General features: G+C 48.4%; 1 protein-coding gene across 4 annotated transcripts in view; it reads right to left on the bottom strand.

The window, feature by feature from the left end:
• APLF (aprataxin and PNKP like factor) overlaps window positions 1-19,842 on the bottom strand; it is a 617,611-nt gene that overhangs the window by 420,283 nt on the left and 177,486 nt on the right. For all 4 annotated transcript variants that reach the window (XM_069234079.1, XM_069234080.1, XM_069234081.1 and 1 more), the window contains exon 4: window positions 4,389-4,515. In XM_069234079.1, coding sequence (XP_069090180.1) covers window positions 4,389-4,515 — 127 coding nt within the window. The remainder of the gene's footprint in view (window positions 1-4,388; window positions 4,516-19,842) is intronic.

Here is a 19,842-nt window from a genome sequence, read left to right as displayed (position 1 = left end):
TCGTGGTCTGCCGAGAATTGGCGACTGAGACTGTCCGCACGTACATTCAAGACCCCGGCCAGATGATTTGCCACCAAGCAAATCTGATGGTCCTTTGCCCAGGACCATAGCCGAAGAGCTTCTCTGCAGAGAAGGTACGACCCTACTCCTCCCTGTTTGTTTATGTACCACATCGTGGTAGTATTGTCCGTCAGGACCTGTACCGACTGACCACGAAGGGATGGGAGGAAGGCCTTGAGAGCCAAACGTACAGCCCGTAACTCCAACAGATTGATATGAAACACCTGTTCCTCTGGAGACCAAAGCCCTTTGATCTCCAGATCCCCCAGATGAGCTCCCCATCCTAGGGTGGAGGCATCCGTTATTACCGTGGCCACTGGTGGCGACTGCGCGAACGGCTTCCCCTGTGAAAGATTGTTGCCCGCAATCCACCACTTCAATTCCACAGCAGCATCTCTGGAGATCTTGACAGTACCTTCTAAATCTCCCTTGTGTTGAGACCACTGCCTTCGGAGGCACCACTGAAGAGCCCTCATGTGCCAGCGAGCATGCGTGACCAACAGAATGCAGGAGGCGAACAGACCGAGCAGACGAAGGACCTTGAGGACTGGAACTACCGCTCCATTTCGAAACATTGGAACCAATTCCTGAATATCTTGAATCCGCTGAGGCGGAGGAAAGGCTCGACTCAATGTTGTATCCAGTACTGCCCCTATGAACAGGAGGCGCTGAGAGGGCTCCAGGTGAGATTTGGGCACGTTCACCGAAAAGCCCAGGTCGAACAACAACTGGGTTGTTGACTGCAGATGATGCGACACAAGCTCCGGGGACTTGGCTTTGATCAACCAGTCGTCCAAGTAAGGGAATACTGCTATCCCCTTCCTTCTGAGCTCCGCCGCAACCACTGACATCACCTTTGTGAAGACTCGAGGTGCTGAAGTAAGACCAAACGGGAGGACCGCAAACTGATAGTGCTGCGACCCTACCACAAACCGGAGATACTTCCTGTGCGACTTGAGTATCGGGATATGAAAGTAAGCATCCTGCAAGTCGACAGACACCATCCAATCTTCCTTGTTCAACGCCAAAAGCACCTGTGCTAGGGTCAGCATCTTGAACTTTTCCTGTTTGAGGAACCAATTCAAGATCCTCAGATCCAGGATTGGTCTCAACTGACCATCCTTTTTGGGAATCAGGAAGTATCTTGAGTAACAACCTCGACCCTTTTCCTGCTCTGGGACCAACTCTACCGCGCCCTTTGAAAGGAGGACTTGAACCTCCTGTTCTAGCAACAGGAGGTGTTCTTCTGAACAATAAGATGGGCGGGGCGGGATGAGGGGCGGGAACTCCCAAAAGGGAAGGGCGTAGCCTTTTCCCACAATGCCGAGAACCCAAGTGTCCGTTGTGATAGACTTCCACTTGTGGAGAAAACGCTGTAATCTTCCCCCTACAGGAGAGGAGTGAGTGGGAAACGGTGGAAGCCTAAGGCTGCTTCCCCTGCTGCACCCCTCCAGAGGACGAGGAAGAGGCAGAGTGCTGTTGAGAGGCTCCTCTGGTACGGACCCCACCCCTCCCCCTCCCTCTAAATGACCTATAGGGGAGGGAAGAGGCGGGTTGCTGGAACCTCCCCCGAAAGGAAGAGGAATAAGAGCCACGCCCAAATCCCCGAAACCTCCTGAAAATTCTAGAAGAGGCAGAGGAAGAAGGAGCTTGCAGTCCTAACGATTTGGCTGTGGCTCTGCTCTCCTTAAATCGTTCCAAGGCTGAATCTGCCTTGGCTCCAAACAGTCTGTCCCCATCAAACGGGAGGTCCAGCAGGGTCGACTGCACATCCGCAGAGAACCCTGAGTTTCGGAGCCAGGCCTGTCTTCTTGCCACCACAGCCGTGCCATCGCCCTGGCCACCGAGTCGGTCGTGTCCAGCCCAGACTGGATAATCTGGGTCGCGGCAGCCTGGGCGTCCGAGACCACATCCAAAAGACCCTGGGGAAGCTCCGTGAATGAAGACGAAATATCATCCATCAGCGCATGGATGTACCTCCCCAGAATGCACGTGGCGTTGGTGGCCTTCAACGCCAAACTGCATGACGAAAATATTTTCTTGGACTGCGCATCCAGTTTCTTGGAGTCTCTGTCTCCAGGCACCGTCGGGAAGGAACCAGGCGCTGACTTTGAGGAACAGGAGGCTTGCACCACCAAGCTCTCCGGCGTAGGGTGTCTAGAGAGAAAGCCAGGGTCAGATGGTGCAGCACGATACCTCCTGGCCACAGCCCTATGAACGGCCGAGGAAGACACCGGCTTCTTCCACACCTCCAACACCGGATCCAGCAAAGCCTCATTAAATGGCAAGAGAGGCTCAGCTGCAGCAGAGGCCGGATGCAATACCTCTGTCAGCAAATTCTGCTTTGCCTCTGCCACCGGCAAAGGCAGGTCCAAAAAGCTCGCTGCCTTCCTCACCACAGCATGAAAGGAAGCAGCCTCCTCCGTATATTCCCCTGGAGATGAAAGGTCCCACTCAGGGGAAGTGTCCAGCCCACTGGCTGTATCCAGACCATGCAGTCCGTCTCCAGAGTCCTCAATCTCTCCCTCCTCTAGGACTCGCTGGTACTCTTGCTCTTCTAAAAGACGGAGAGCACGCCTCCTCGAATGAAGTCTCTCCTCGATACGCGGAGTCGACATGGCCTCCGCCGACGTCGAAGAGGAGCCGGAGGACGAGGTCTTGGAGCCGATGGACCAACCGGAGTCACAGGGCAAAATCCTGACTTCGACGGAGGGGCAACCGACGCCGGCACCGGCGCCGAGCCCACATTCCCAAAAGGGAGAAAGGGCATAAAGGGTGCCGGCCGAAGAGGCGCAGGATCACCCAACGAAAAGGCCAAGGGCCCCGAAGGACCAGCCGGAGCAGCTCCTGGAGCCATCTGCTGAAAGATGGTATACATCGCATTAAGAAACGCGGTACTATCGGCTCCAGGAGTGGGAAAAGCCGGATACTGGGGTGCCTGGATCGAGGGCGACCCCGACGCCGGCCTCGACGTCTGCGACGCCGGAGAAAACACAAGAGGCTGCACCACCTCAATCACTGACGCCTGACCAGGTGAAGTCGGTGACGCCGGAGAGGGCAACGGCGTCGATGGATGCGGCGTGACCGTGGGGCTGACCTCCCAAGTCCTCCGACGCCGAGCCGAAGGTGACCTCGAATGAGACTCCTTGCTGGAGTGACGTCGTGAGTCTCTACGGCGCCGGGAGTCTCGATGACGCCGGTGAGACCTTGGCGAAGAAGACTTCTTATGATGTTTCTCCTTCTTCTTTGACTTTGCCATGAATAACTTGGCCTCGCGCTCTTTGAGGGCCTTCGGATTCATGTGTTGACATGAATCGCAAGTCGAGACGTCGTGGTCGGAGCTCAAACACCATAGACAGTCGGAGTGAGGATCTGTAACTGACATCTTGCCCCCACACTCTCGACAGGGCTTGAAACCCGACTTCCTCTGGGACATTGTTACCGCAGAGAAGACTACGCAGCAGACAATACACTGTAACCACGAAGGTAACAGTAACTCCCTCGAAGATAACCGTTTCGAATGCACGGAAAAAAGGGAACTGTCATCGGCACGTCGGCGAGGACTTCTTATTGCCTGTATGACGTCAGACGGCGTCGCGTGGGCTAGAGTGACGTCCTCGTCGACGTGCAGAGACTAGTAAGAAGATTTCCGTCAAATGCTGGCGCCATGGGAGTATTCATCAGGTGAGGAATCCACAGGTAGTTGTATCCATCAGAACTGGGAATGTTCTGCAACTGCATTTTGGCTGCAAAACATTCGTACATACCTTTCAGATTCGGTATTAGGAAGGGACACCCTCAACATGCCCCTTCTCAATACCAAAGCACAAACCTAAATTGCGATTCAGTAACAAGTTAACGAATCACAATTTGGGTTTTGTAAATCCCAAACTGCTTTTCTTTTTACAGGCGCAAGCAAGCCGATTATGCACATCTATTCATTTGCGACTGGAAAAAAGCTTTGTACATGTGGCAAGTAGTGGCAAAAAGAGCACAGTCCTGTAGTGTCTTAGGAGTAACTAGGGCCACAATGTACATCCAATCTTTGCCAGAGCTGAGATAGGATGAGGGTTATTGTTAAGACTCATCCTATCAACCTTTATACCAAAAGAAAAACATGCACTGGCAAAGCCAATGTTTCTGGCTTGCTTGTAATACACATAGTAGGTCCAAGGTGGTGTCATGATTCCACGCATTTGAAATTGTGAAGCTAATGCAGACTAATGATTCTCAGCATCACAACGAAACATTGGGGATATGCTCTGGTCTCATTAGTGCCGCTAACAGACAGTCTGTAGCCAGATGGTAAGAAGTCCTCTCAGTCCTACCTGTGCTTTGCAGACTGTGTGGCTTGTGGAACATGGCTTCTCCTTTTCCACTTTACTGCCTTCATGAACCTCTGATGTGGATTCAAGTTCATTTTCTTCTATTTCAACATCAATGTTTTGACTATTACTAGAAAATAAACATGCAGATTTGATAACTAAGTTAATAACATTATAAAGCAGGAGACTTTCAACTTTAGAAAACCAAAATCAAAATGTAACAGTTTACAGGCAAGAGAAAACATGTTGACAAATAAAAATGGAAAACATCTTTTGTATTATCAAATAAAAGCATACGATTAGTTATCCAGTTTGGCCAAGTGAAATACAAATAAACGCATAGGTCATATTTGCAAAGTTTCTGTGAACACTCCTAAAATTAAGTGGTGAACATATTAAGTTAACTTATTGTGGTACAGGTGTATGCTGCTAATTCTGAGATTCAACTAGAAAAACATTTGCGGTCTTGCTAAAAACCCTTGCCCCGATTTACAAAAAAAACACTACTGGAGGCCAACCCTGGAACCCCAAGATATTTGGGCTCAGACCACGCTTATGAAATACCAACATGTGAAGCAGAAATTCTCAATTGTGCTCATGTATTACTATATAAGAGACAGATATCACTTGCGGGTATAACAAACAAATCTCCACAGAAAAACTACCATTCCCAGACTGACACAGGACTGTGACACTTATTAGAAAATGAATAACAGAATTAAAAAAAAACGCAAACTGCTAGGAGCTGAGGACGATAGCTGTGAAAAAAACTTCTCAACATGACCAAACATTCTTACGTGCCTCCGTAACCAACAGTCAAACATATTTATTTTTACAAGTTACATAAATAACTGTATAAGAAGATGATGCCTGATGTTCAAACCTCCCCCATACCAGTTACTTTATGTATCAAACACAGAGAATTTCCCTTGGAGGTTAAACATAGTGATTATGTTATTTTACAAAGTCAATGCAAATGCACCAGTCCTTATATTCTGTTTAAAAAAGTAATTCAATTATTGCTAAAGTCCCAGAGTATTAACATTTTTCAAATTAATTCATCAATGGTAAGATTCCAAATGAACAAGTTACTTACCTTCTGTAATGCAATATCTCATAGAGACTTTCTAGCTGCAGATTTCTTACCTTTGATTTCCCCCAGGCACCAGACTGAATCAATACCCCTGCGCACCGTTGGGTGGCTTCATTCGGCTCCCCGCAGCGCCATTGGCACCGGAAGGGACGTTGCAGTCGCATATATAGGCGCCACCCTGGTGTGCAGGCATCAGTTACTTTAATCACTTCTTTCCACACCAGAAGCACAGAGCCATGGCACGAACTGGCGTATTTGTGTCAGAACGAAGGCCCTGAGACAGGGATAAAACAAACCCTCGTAAACAAGTCCACAGAGCGGGGGTGCGTGGGTGGGTATAATGAATCTTCAGCTAGATAGATTCTCTACCAGGCTGTGGCAAAGTCATCCTTTTTGCCCTGATCACCCTCGAATGTTTGGTGGTTATTGACTGACTGTGCCCTGGGCACTGCTAACCAGTCCAAGGCCAGGGATCTCTGTAAAATGGTATATGCAAATGAGACCTACTTATAATTGGCTCTGACAACCTACCAGTAAGTCTCTAGGATATGTTAGGGAATGCAGGTTTAGGGACCTCAGTATAAATAGTGTGCCCTTAGGTGCCTCAGTATAGAGAGTGCACCCAGAGGTGGACTGCTGTGGTGTCCAGTATCCTTTTAAAGTCAAGCCTGCATTGCTGGCTGCTTTTAAGTCAAAGTTAGCCCCAAATTCTACTTAAGAATTAAACGTACTTCCAAAGTCCTAAACTAACTTATTTTTACATACAAGTCACCCCTAAGGTCTGCCCTAAGGGGCCCCAGGGTTGGATGCAGTGTAAACAGAAGCAGGGACTTTACAGAAGATGTTTTATAAGCCCTGGTAAGGGAAAAACAGTCAATTTGTTTTTCTCCATTGAAGTCAATAGGATTCATAGGCTAACATTGGAGACTTTATTTTAAAAAAATAAAGTTTTATTTTCCATAGAGATGAGCTAAATATAGCAAGTTTGGTACCAAATTATGTTATAATGAACCCAACAACTTGCAAATGTCAAATGTAATGTAAATACCATAGGGGAAGTTATTGAACTCCATCTGAAAGTTACCAGCTTCAGCACTGTAGTGACCTTTCCTAATTGGTCGGCCTCAGGCCCTGAGGCTGCCTTAATGAGGTGTGAAGTGGCCTGGGCTGACACGGAAACAGCCATTACAACGTGGCTGTTTCTCTAACTAGCCTTTACCACGCATGCTTTACAATGCATGCGTCATTACAAACTATTTTAATGGTATGCAAGGTAAGGGCTATGCTTTGTAATGATGGTGAAGGCTATCGGCGTCATTAGAAGAAATGGAAACATCATTCTGTTTCTTCAGAACGAGCTGCGATGTGCCTTAGGAGTGAGTTAAGGGGAATTGGGCCTGGGGGTGGGGAGTGCTATTTTAAGGTGGGGCATCGAGTGGGGGGTGCTGTTTTAAGGAGGGGTGTGGGTGCTGTTTTAAGGAGGGGTGTAGATGCTGTTTTAAAGAGGGGGCAAGGGGTGGGGGGTTAAGTTCTAGGGCAGGGGGGTTTTCAGCTTAGGGCAAGCTGATTGGGTGTGGGAATACTGTTTTAGGGAGGTGGAGGAGAGTGGGGTGGAAGGTTAGGTTTCAAGGAAGGGGGTGGTTTTCGGGCTGGTGGTATTAGGCCTCGGGTACTGATTTAGGGGGTGGGCAGAGGGTTAGGATTTAGGGTGCGGGAGACTGTTTTCAGGCATAGGGCAGGAGGTACTGTTTTAGGGAGGGGTAGTTGGTTAGGTTTTAGGGTGGGGGTTTTCGGGCTTAGGTCAGGGGGATTGGGTCTGGGGTTGTGTACTGTATTAGGGAAGGTGGTGTTGTGGTGGGGGTTAGGTTTTAGGGTGGGGGATGGTTTTCTGGCTGGGGGTATTTGGCCTGGGGGTAATGTTTTAGGGCGGGGTTAGGATTTAGGGCAGGGGAGACGGTATTCGGGCTTAGGGTGGGGGGTTGTGCTGGGGGGGGACTGTTTTAGGGAGGGGCGGACGGTAGGGGTTGATGTAGGAAAGTACCATCTTGCCTGGCATGTTACCCCCATTTTTACTTGTATATATGTTTGTTTTTGCCTGTGTCACTGGGATCCTGCTAGCCAGGACCCCAGTGCTCATAAAGTGTGCCCTGTATGTGTTCCCTGTGTGGTGCCTAACTGTATCAATGAGGCTCTGCTAACCAGAACCTCAGTGTTTATGCTCTCTCTGCTTTTAAAATTGTCACTGCAGGCTAGTGACTAATTTTACCAGTTCTAATTGGCACACTGGAACACTCTTATAATTCCCTAGTATATGGTACCTAGGTACCCAAGGTATTGGGGTTCCAGGAGATCCCCATGGGCTGCAGCATTTCTTTTGCCACCCATAGGGAGCTCAGACAATTCTTGCACAGGTCTGCCACTGCAGCCTGAGTGAAATAACGTCCACGTTATTTCACAGCCATTTTACACTGCACTTAAGTAACGTATAAGTCACCTATATGTCTAACCCTCACTTAGTGAAGGTTAGGTGCAAAGTTACTTAGTGTGAGGGCACCCTGGCACTAGCCAAGGTGCCCCCACATTGTTCAGGGCAATTTCCCCGGAATTTGTGAGTGCGGGGACACCATTACACGCTTGCACTACATATAGGTGTTGACCATGTAATATGTCTAGGATCATGGAATTGTCACCCCAATACCATTCTGGTATTGGGGTGTCAATTCCATGCATCCCCGGGGCTCCAGCATAGAGCCCGGGTACTGTCAAACTAACTCTCTGGGGTTTACTCTGCAGCTACCGCTGCTGCCAATCCTCAGACAGGTTTCTGCCCCCCTGGGGCCTGGGTAGCCCAGTCCCAGGAAGGCAAAACAAAGGATTTCCTCTGAGAGAGGGTGTTACACCCTCTCCCTTTGGAAATAGGTGTTAAGGGCCTGAGAGGAGTAGCCTCTCCTGGCCTCTGGAAATGCTTTGAAGGGCACAGATGGCACCCTCCTTGCATAAGCGAGTCTACACTGGTTCAGGGATCCCCCCAGCCCTGCTCTGGCGCGAAACTGGACAAAGGAAAGGGGAGTGACCACTCCCCTGACCAGCACCTCCCAAGGGGAGGTGCCCAGAGCTCCTCCAGTGTGTCCCAAACCTCTGACATCTTGGATGCAGAGGTGTGAGGGCACAATCGACATCTGAGAGGCCAGTGCCAGCAGGTGACGTCAGAGACCCCTCCTGATAGGTGCTTACCTTTCTCTGTAGCCAATCCTCCTCTGAGGGCTATTTAGGGTCTCTCCTGTGGGTTTCTCTTCAGATAACGAATGCAGGAACTCACCAGAGTTCCTCTGCACTTCCCTCTTCGACTTCTGCTAAGGATCGACCGCTGACTGCTCCAGGACGCCTGCAAAACCATAACAAAGTAGCAAGAAGATTACCAGCAACATTGTAGCGCCTCATCCTGCCGGCTTTCTCGACTGTTTCCTGGTGGTGCATGCTCTGTGGGCTGTCTGCCTTCACCCTGCACTGGAAGCCAAGAAGAAATTTCCCATGGGTCGACGGAATCTTCCCCCTGCCAACGCAGGCACCAAACTTCTGCATCACCGGTCCTCTGGGTCCCCTCTCATCTTTTCAAGCGTGGTCCCTGGAACACAGGAGTTGGATCCAAGTGTCCCCGACAGTCCAGTGGCCCTTCTGTCCAAATTTGGTGGAGGTAAGTCCCTGCCTCCCCACGCCACAGTAATCCTGTGTACTGCGTGAACTGCAGCTGCTAGAGCTTCTATGCACTTTTGCAAGACTTCCTTTGTGCACAGCCAGGCCAGGTCCCCAGCACTCGGTCCTGCCTTGCCCAACTCGCTGAGTTGGTCTCCGACTTCGTGGGACCCTCTTTTGTTATGCTGAGACGACCACCGTGCTCAGATCATCTGAACGCATGTTCAGGTGCTTCTGCGGGTGCTGCCTGCTTCTGCGTGGGCTCTCTGTGTTGCTGAGCGCCCCATCTGTCTCCTCCTCCAAGGGGAGACCTCCTGGTCCTTCCTGGGCCCTGGCAGCACCCAAAACCTTCAACCGCGACTCTTGCAGCTAGCAAGGCTTGTTTGCGGTCTTTCTGCGTGGAAACAACTCTGCATCCTCCAGCACGCCGTGGGACATCTTCAGACCAAAGGAGAAGTTCCTGGCACCTTCCGTTGTTGCAGCTTCTTCCACCCAGAGGCAGCCCTTTTGCACCTTCATCCGGGGTTTAGTGGGCTCTTGCCCATCCCCCCCCCGGACACTTGCGTGACTCTTGGACTTGGTCCCCTTCCTTTGCAGGTCCTCAGGTTCAGGAGTCCGTCTTCAGTGCTTTGCAGTCAGTTGTTGCCTTTGCAGAATCCCCTCTCTCGACTTTACTGTCTTTCAGGAGTAGTAGGGTAACTTTACTCCTACTTTTCAGGGTCTTGGGGTGGGGTCTCTTGGACACCATTAGTGTTTTCTTACACTCCCAGTGAACCTCTACACACTACACTAGGCCTGGGGTCCATTCATGGTTCGCATTCCACTTTTGGAGTATATGGTTTGTGTTGCCCCTAGGCCTATTGTCTCCTATTGCATTCTATTGTGTCCTACATTTTTTGCACTACTTTTCTAACTGTTTACTTACCTGATTTTGGTTTGTGTGTATATTTTGTGTATTACTTACCTCCTAAGGGAGTATATCCTCTGAGATACTTTTGACATATTGTCACTAAAATAAAAGTACCTTTATTTTTAGTAACTCTGAGTATTGTGTTTTCTTCTAATATAGTGCTAAGTGATATATGTGGTATAGTAGGAACTTTGCATGTCTCCTAGTTCAGCCTAAGCTGCTCTGCTATAGCTACCTCTATCAGCCTAAGCTGCTAGAACACCTCTAATCTACTAATAAGAGATAACTGGACCTGGCACAAAGTGTAAGTACCACAAGGTACCCACTATAAGCCAGGCCAGCCTCCTACAGTTGAGTATTAGGGCAGGGTGTGTTCAGGCTTAGAGCAGGGGGGATTGAGTCTGGAGGTAGGCGGTACTGTTTTAGGGAGGGTGAGCGTGGGGGGGTTAGGTTTTAGGGCAGGGGATGGTTTTCAGAATGGGGTATTGTGCATTGGGGGTACTGTTTTAGGGAGGGGTTAAGATTTAGGGTGGGGGACATGGTTTTCGGACTTAGGATGGGGGTTGGGATTGGGCTTGGCCGTGTGGGTACTGTTTTAAGGGAAGGGGTGGGGAGGTTAGGTTTTAGGGTGGGAAGACTATTTTAGGGCTCAGGGTGGGCGATAGGTTTGGACAGATTTAGGGCTCAGGGTGAGGGAGGGGCATTTGTTAGAATGACTGAGGTGGAAAGCTGCGCTAGGACCTTTACCATGCAAATACCTTTATAACACATGGTTTTACAACATAATTTGTTGTAAAGGAATGCGTGGTAAGAGATATGCATAGTAATGGCATTCTCGTTTTAACGCACTTGTGGTAATGATATGCACTGCAACGGAATGCGTGGTTCCAACATATAACCTGCTGATACAAACGAAGTATCTGGGATGGCGAAGAACTACTACAGAGGATGGCAGAGCAAGATGGGGGAAGAGTAGCCAAACTGGTCTGGTGGGAAATCCACTTGAGACAGAAAATGGAACTCCCCCATTTCCTGCACCCCCAGACAGCAAGACCCACTGATGAGATTAGGAGAGTTGCTGGAGGAGGTGTGATAGGGAAACTTGACCTCACCACTGGGTGGACTCAGCCAGAGGTAAACTCCATTCTCTCCGTGTTGGATTTTTAAAGAATGTTGCTTTCTGCGATTGATTTTTGCCACACTTCACAGGAAGTGGTCACCCCAGAGGGTGTTGAACTGCCCCTTTGGAGAGGAGCCCCCCCTGCTTTCCACCTCCAGCAGCAAGGATAAATATCGCAGAGCTGCCCACAATTCAAAACCCTGCTGGAAGAAGATACGAGATAAAGAAGGGCTGTCCTGCTGGACCCCTGGCCTGCACCCGGACACTGCACTCACAAGGACTGCACCAGCTGCACACTTTGCCTTACTTCTCCAACTCCAGGAGTGGACTCCCTGTAAGCTACAGCTACAATGGAGCTGACCAGAGTCCCCTGCATCAATTCCTGCAAGAATATGCCAGCTGACCAGCGGCCATCTGAGTATTCTGATCAGGTGCATTCTGGGATCTTTAGTCCCAACTTCCAAGGAGCATCTCTGAGCTTCTGGAACCTCAGAGAAAGTTTGTGGACAATTTGAGGACCTAAAAAGTACTTCTGGAAGAAGATCCAGAAGTTTGGAGAAGTTTAGAGTAACTTTGGAAAAAAGCTCCAGAACATGAAAGACTTGTTGACGAGAGTCAAGCCGGTGACGTCGAACAGCGACCCAGCCTAAATTTGAGATTCATCCAGCTGAAGCCCAGGAGCTTTTCCCCATCGATGGGACTTCCAGGAGTTGACAGTGACCCCGGGCTGAAGCAAGCCACCGTTCTCGCATTGTAGCCTGGCCTGAAGAGGAGCCTCGCCAGACAATGACAGAAAAAGCTCAAAAAAAGTGACTAAGTCCAAAGGTAACATTTTGACCGAGGCCTCCTGCTCAGTATAGCCGAACAATGCTCCATCGTAGTCCGCCTCAAACTTTGACTTTGCCCCGGTCAAGTGCGACCAGATGTCCCCGGTTGTCGCTTGTGGTTTTTAGGCACTAGAAAGTATTTTTTTTTACATTTAATCTTTGAAAATTCACATCTCTGGTTCCCTACAATAGATTGTAATCCTTTTGGTGTCATTTTAATTGTTGTTGGATTTTTATTGTGTGCTGTGTTTTACTTCTTTACTGTTTTGTTGATATTAAATGCTTTACACACCTGTCTCCTAAGTTAAGCCTAACAACTTGTGGGCCAAGCTAACTAAGTTTAAGCGAAGATTAATTTACTGAGACCTTGACAGGACCTAGTGGGAGTTTGTGGCCTTTTGCTAAGTGTAGGTACCTACCTGCACTTACCAATAATATACTTTCCAACGTGTTACCGTAGGTAACTTGTTTATCTGATAGAGACTTCTAGCTGCAGATTCCTTACCCTTGATTAGATACCCAAGCCATATCCTTCTGCGGTGGGCTGCAGACAAATATTTTCAGACTAGAAATTCATGCAGGACTGAATGGGCGAAATGCCCGTACCTGCTGACCTGACTGTCCAGGCAGGAGTGTTTGGCAAACGTGTGCAGTGATGCCCATGTTGTTGCCTGACAGATGTCCAGGACTGGGACTCCAGGAGCTAACTCTGTGGTCACAGCTTTTCCCCCTTGTGGAATGGGCCCATAAGCCCTAAGGAAGCTGCTTCTTAGCCAGGGCATAGCAAATCTCAATACATATAACGATCCAGCGCAAAATGGTCCGTTTCTGTACAGCCCAACCCTTCTTTGCTCCCACATACCCCACAAAGAGTTGTCAACCACCTGGAACTCTTGTGTGCAGTCAAGACAGAACAACAATGCTCTTTTTGGGTGCAGCCAGTGGAGTTGCCCCTCTTCCTTAGAGGGATGTGGGAGAGCAAAGAAGGTGGGTAGGGTGACAGTTTGACCCAGATGAAATGGGAGCAGCACCTTTGTAAGGAAAGAGGAAATGTTGCGCAGCACTACCTTGTCTGTATCTCACTCACCCTATGGGGAGATGTTATTGCCACTAAGAAGGCTGTATTGATGGAAAGGACCGGGGAGGCAATTGTGCAGTGGCCTGAAGGGAGCACACACGAGGTCATTGAAAACTAGGTAAAGATCTTATTTAGGCATGATAAAGGGTCTAAGGGGAAACATATGTACAAGCCCTTTAAGAAACCCATTAGGGTACTTAAATAGAGAGGGGTGGTCAGGGAGCCGCAGAAAGGCAGACAGAGCAGAGAGATAGCCCTTAAGAATGCCCAGATCAGAGCCCTGCTGGGTAAGAGAAAGAATGAAAAGAAGAATATCAGATAAGCAGAAAGAGCATCTACAGACTTTGTTGTACAATATTTTACAAATCGTTGCCAATGGCGGCGTATACCGATTTTGTGGAGGAGCGCCTACCTGGCAAGATAAAGTTACAAACCTCTGGAGGAAGGTCATAAACTATCAACTGTTACCACTCGATCTCCACGCATGAAGGCACAGTATTGACATGTTCGGGTGGAGAACCCTCCCCTGCTGCTGAGACAAAATATCCTCCCAAAGGGACAGCCTGATCGGAGGATCAATGCTCATTTTAGGAAGCTCAAAATACCAGACTTTCCGTGCCCAGTCAGGAGCCACAAGGATGACTTAGACCCAGTCGTTCCTAATCTTCTTGAGATCTCTGGGCAGCAGTGGTATGAGCAGAAAGGCATACAAAAGGTCTGAACTCCACTTGTGACAAAAAGCATCGCCAAGCGATTGCTGCCTTGGAAACTCCAACATGCTATACTGCTGACAATGCACGTTCTCTTCAGAGGCGAATAGATTTAACCAAGGCTCTTCCCACTGCTGAAAGACACCTCGCACCACCTCTGAATGGAGGCACCACTCGTGTTCCGCTTGGCATCGACGGATGAGTTTGTCCGCACTTGCATTCAGAGAAACTGCAAGCTGCTGAACAACAGCGCTATGCCCTGCTCTTCCAGCCTGTTCAGAGACACAGGGCCTCTTGACAAAGGGTCCACGACCCCACCTCGACCTGCTTGTTGCAGTACCACATGGTGGTGGTATTGTCTGTGAATGCCTGCACCATATTTCCCTTGACATAGAGAAGAAACACCTTCAGTGCTAGCCGGATTGCCTGGAGCTCCAACATGTTGATGTGGAGTTTAGGTTCTGCCACAGATCAGATTCCTCTGATCTGCACCTCTCCCAAATGGCTGTCCCATTCCAAGAGTGACACATCTGTCACTACTTTGAGTTCTGGTTAGGGAAGGTAGAGGAGTCTGCCTCTGACCCAATTGCAGTTCCCTCCATGTCGGAGAGATTTGCCTGATGCTGTGTCCACTGGAACATTATGTCACACTGCAGAGCCTGCATATGCCATCTGGGGTGTTTTACCAGCAGGGTGAAGAAGGCCACAAGGCCCAGCAGCCTCAAAGTCAGTATCACCAAAAAGCAGGATAGTGGCAGAAACATCACATCCTGAATATCCTGGACTTGCTGCTCGGGAGGGTAAGACTGAAACTGCACTGTGTCCAGAACAGCTCCTGTGAAAGAAAGCGTCTGAGAGGGAGTTGGGTATGACATCAGAACGTTTATAGTGAACCCCAGTGAATGCAACAGGTTTGCCGTAGTCTGGAGGTGGGAGACAACAACCCAGGGTGAGTTCACCATCAACAGCCAGCCGTCGAGGTAGGGGAAGACTGAAACCCCTGACCTGCATAGATGAGCTGCGACCACATCAAATTGGTGAGCACCCGAGGGGTGCTGGTAAGGCCAAATAGCAGCACAGTGAACTGAAAATGTTTGTGGTTTAACCTGAACAGCAGGTAACACCTGTTGGCAGGCAGGATGGGAATATGAAAATACGTATCCTGTAAGTCCAGCACTACCAACCAGTCTTCTAGGTCTAGGGAGTACAAGACCTGAGCTAACATGAGCATCTTGAACATCTCCTTCTTGAGGAAGAGATTTGCAGTCCATAGGTCTAGAGAAGGGTGAATACCCTTGTTCTTTTTTGGGTAGCAGAAAGTAGCGGGAATAACAACCACTGCCTATTTCCGATACTGGGACCATTTCTATGGCTCTCTTGCCCTAGAGAGCTGTAACTTCCTCTTGGAGTGAGAAATTATTCTCCACCAACGTTTGAATGTTAGAGGTATAGGAGGAAGAAAGGATTAGAAGGAAGGGCATAGCCCTTCCTGATGATCTGAAGCACCCATGCGTCCGATGGTATGGACTGCCAGTGGAGGAGATGATGTAGTATTCTCCCTCCAACTGGGCCACCATAGTCCTGCAGAGCCAAACTAGGAGGGCTTATAGGCTGTAGCTGCTGGGGCTGGGTGGCAGACAACTTCTGGACTGCAGACCCTCTAGGTCTGAAGGAATCATGCCCATGTCCTCGCACAGCCTGGGTTGGTTACGTAGGCCAGTGTCTGGCATAGGACTGGTGAAGAACCACGCCCCTTTGCGCGAAAGGGGCGAAAGGCAGATAGTGGATGAGGGGTTGCCGAGAAAAGGACTTGCCCGAAACCAGAGATTGCTTAAAGATGCAGTGCCGAGTCTGCCTTCTCACCAAACAAGCGAGTGCCATTGAAGGGTATGTCCATCAGGTTTGCCTGGACATCCAACAAAAAAACTGATGTCCTCAGCCAGGCGTGGCGCTTTAAGGCCACTGTCGATGCAACTGCTCTGCCTAGAAGTCAGTTGTAACTAAGACACACCAAATGGTGAACTTTGCCGCATCTCTCCCATCTTTTACTGCTTGGGAGAGAAAGGCCCACGCCTCCTCTGGGACCTGAGCCAGTACTTGCGCAACCATATCCCAAACGGTGTGTGAGAAACAGCCAAATAAGCATGAGGTGTTCACCGACCTCAGTGCCAGGCTGGTGAAAAGAAAACATCTTCCTCCCAAGATGGTCCAGCCTTTTGGATTCCCTGTCCGGGGGAGCAGAAGGAAATGCACCATGGGAAGTGGAGGCTCTCAGTGTTAGGGTGTTGACTATTAAAGCTAGGGTCGCCCGGTGTAGAGCAATGGCGGCCCTATTTACAGGAGCCCCTGTTCTGGGCTTGGACCAAGTTTTCAGCAGGACGTTTGTAAGTGCTTTGTTAAAGGGCAGAAGGGGTTTTGATGTGGAAGTCCCAGGCTGAAGCACTTCTGTCAAGATGTTTGTCTTGACAGCCACTGAGGGCGGTTCAAAGTCGAGGACCTCTGTTGTCCAACACACCACCATTGCATAGGAAGCTCCTTCCTCCATAGCCACAATGGGGGGAGAGAACAAGTCGGTATCTGAAGAGGTGTCCAGACCTCTGGCCTCTCCCAGCTCCTCATACCAGTCCAAAATACTCTGCAATTGGTGTTCTAAAGGGTCCAGTGACCCCTCCCAATCTTCACCCATACTTGGCTGTGTGAAATAAGGCTCAGGCAATAATCTGGCACCTGTGGGGGGGAATCCGTGTTGTGCGATGCTGTTCTGGCTATGGATTGTCTGGAATTAGAATGGGGATGGGGCCGCCAGTGGGCGCCGGGAGCATCGGCATCGGGACAGGTGCCAGATAAGGTTGCATGGGTATGACCGACACCAGTTTGGATCCAGAATTGGATCCATGAGACCCATGGTAATATAATAATGGTAATAATAAATAAATAAAAAATATATACATTTACTCTCTTGTAAGCTTTACTCTGTCTCCCCATCACCCTATGTCTCTATCAATCTATCCTCCATCCCGACTCTGACTCATCCCAAACCCATTCTACTACTTTCATCTCCAAAATAACCCTGCCTAAGCTCTTCCCTCCTCTACCACATCTAGCTCACCCCAAACCTCAGTTTACTACCATGATCTCCCAAACAACCCTACTAAATTCTCCCTCGTTTATCTCACCCTTCACTCATCAAAAACCCCTGCTACTATGATCTGCCTAACCTTTTTCACAGATTCTTCCCTCCTCCATCTCTCCTTTACTCACCCTAAGCCTCATCCTATTACTATAAACTCCCAATTAACACTTCTGGATTCTTCCCTCCTCTATCCCTACATTACTCTGGTCAATCCAACTAACAAACTCACAAATCCTCTGCTCAAATTAACTCATAATAATACTAATACTGTACTCATATTTCCCTATACTAATCCACCACTAATTCCTTTTGGGTTCTGGAGTAGCGTGCTACTCACCAAAAAGTGCTTCGACGCCTCATCAGGGGTAGTAAATACTATATAATGAAAATGTCACTTACCCAGTGTACATCTGTTCGTGGCATCAGTCGCAGTAGATTCGCATGTTTTGCAATAGCTCGCCATCTGGTGTTGGGCCGGAGTGTTACAAGTTGTTTTTCTTCGAAGAAGTCTTTCGAGTCACGGGACCGAGTGACTCCTCCTTTTGTCTCCATTGCGCATGGGCGTCGACTCCATCTTCGATTGTTTTTCCCCGCAGAGGGTGAGGTAGGAGTTGAATTGTAGTAATAGTGCCCATGCAATGGAGTGACTAAGTATGCACCTATTTAAGGTTGAGATGATACATATATAAATAATTGAAGGTAACTTCCAAACTGCTACAGGCTCCCGGGGAGGCGGGTGGGCACATGCAAATCTACTGCGACTGATGCCACGAACAGATGTACACTGGGTAAGTGACATTTTCAGTTCGATGGCATCTGTCGCTGTAGATACGCATGTTTTGCATAGACTAGTAAGCAGTTATCTCCCCAAAAGCGGTGGATCAGCCTGTAGGAGTGGAAGTAGTCTGAAATAATGTTCTTAATACGGCTTGACCTACTGTGGCTTGTTGTGCGGATAACACGTCTACACAGTAGTGCTTGGTGAATGTGTGAGGCGTAGACCATGTGGCTGCCTTACATATTTCTTGCATTGGGATGTTTCCTAGAAAGGCCATGGTAGCACCTTTCTTTCTGGTTGAGTGTGCCCTTGGTGTAATGGGCAGCTGTCGTTTAGCTTTAAGGTAGCAGATTTGGATGCATTTAACTATCCATCTGGCTATACCTTGTTTTGATATTGGGTTTCCTGCATGAGGTTTTTGAAATGCAATAAATAGTTGTTTAGTCTTTCTGATGTTTTTTGTTCTGTCAATGTAATACATCAATGCTCTTTTGACATCTAATGTATGTAGTGCCCTTTCAGCTACGGTATCTGGCTGTGGAAAGAACACTGGAAGTTCCACTGTTTGATTTAGATGGAACGGTGAAATAACCTTTGGCAAAAATTTAGGATTGGTCCTTAGGACGACCTTATTCTTGTGTAGTTGTATAAAAGGTTCCTGTATTGTAAACGCCTGAATCTTGCTTACTCTTCTTAGGGAAGTAATGGCGATGATAAATGCCACCTTCCAGGTTAGGAACTGTATGTCGCAGGAGTGCATGGGTTCAAGAGGTGGACCCATAAGTCTAGTTAGGACAACATTTAGGTTCCATGAAGGAACAGGTGGTGTTCTTGGTGGTATAATTCTCCTAAGGCCCTCCATGAATGCTTTAATGACTGGTATCTTATATAGGGAAGTTGAATAGGTAGTCTGCAGGTATGCAGATATTGCTGCAAGGTGTATTTTAATGGAAGAGAAAGCCAGGTTAGATTTTTGTAAGTGAAGCAAGTAACCCACTACATGTTCTGGAGTTGTGTGTAATGGTTGTATTTGATTAATATGGCAGTAGCAAACAAACCTCTTCCATTTACTTGCATAGCAGTGCCTGGTGGATGGCCTTCTGGCTTGTTTTATGACTTCCATACATTCTTGGGTAAGTTGTAAGTGCCTGAATTCTAGGATTTCAGGAGCCAGATTGCTAGATTCAGCGATGCTGGATCTGGGTGTCTGATCTTTTGGTTGTGCTGTGTCAACAGATATGGCCTGTTGGGCAATTTGATGCAGGGTACTACTGATAGGTCTAGCAGCGTTGTGTACCAGGGTTGCCTTGCCCAAGTTGGTGCTATCAATATGAGTTTGAGTTTGTTTTGACTGAGTTTGTTTACCAGGTAAGGAAGGAGAGGGAGAGGAGGAAAAGCGTAAGCAAATATCCCTGACCAGTTCATCCATAGGGCATTGCCTTGGGACTGTTTGTGTGGGTATCTGGATGCGAAGTTTTGGCATTTTGCGTTCTCCCTTGTTGCAAACAAGTCTATCTGAGGTGTTCCCCAGAGTTTGAAATAAGTGTTCAGAATTTGGGGGTGAATTTCCCATTCGTGGACCTGTTGGTGATCTCGAGAGAGATTGTCTGCGAGTTGATTTTGGATCCCTGGTATAAATTGTGCTATTAGGCGAATTTGGTTGTGAATTGCCCAACGCCAAATCTTTTGTGCTAGCAGGCTTAACTGCGTGGAGTGCGCCCCCCCTTGCTTGTTTAGATAATACATTGTTGTCATGTTGTCTGTTTTGACGAGAATGTATTTGTGAACTATTATTGGTTGGAAAGCTTTTAGTGCTTGAAAAACTGCTAGAAGTTCTAGGTGATTTATATGCAGTGTTGTTTGATGTACGTTCCATTGTCCTTGTATGCTGTGTTGATCGAGGTGTGCTCCCCACCCTGTCATGGAAGCATCTGTTGTTATTACGTATTGTGGCACTGGGTCTTGGAAAGGCCGCCCTTTGTTTAAATTTATGTTGTTCCACCACAGAAGCGAGAGGTAAGTTTGGCGGTCTATTAACACCAGATCTAGAAGGTGACCCTGTGCTTGTGACCATTGTGATGCTAGGCACTGTTGTAAGGGCCTCATGTGCAGTCT

The sequence above is a fragment of the Pleurodeles waltl genome, chromosome 5, assembly GCF_031143425.1.
Source record: "Pleurodeles waltl isolate 20211129_DDA chromosome 5, aPleWal1.hap1.20221129, whole genome shotgun sequence".
Taxonomy (NCBI): Eukaryota; Metazoa; Chordata; class Amphibia; order Caudata; family Salamandridae; genus Pleurodeles; species Pleurodeles waltl.
This window is presented reverse-complemented; position numbering and strand designations above follow the sequence as displayed.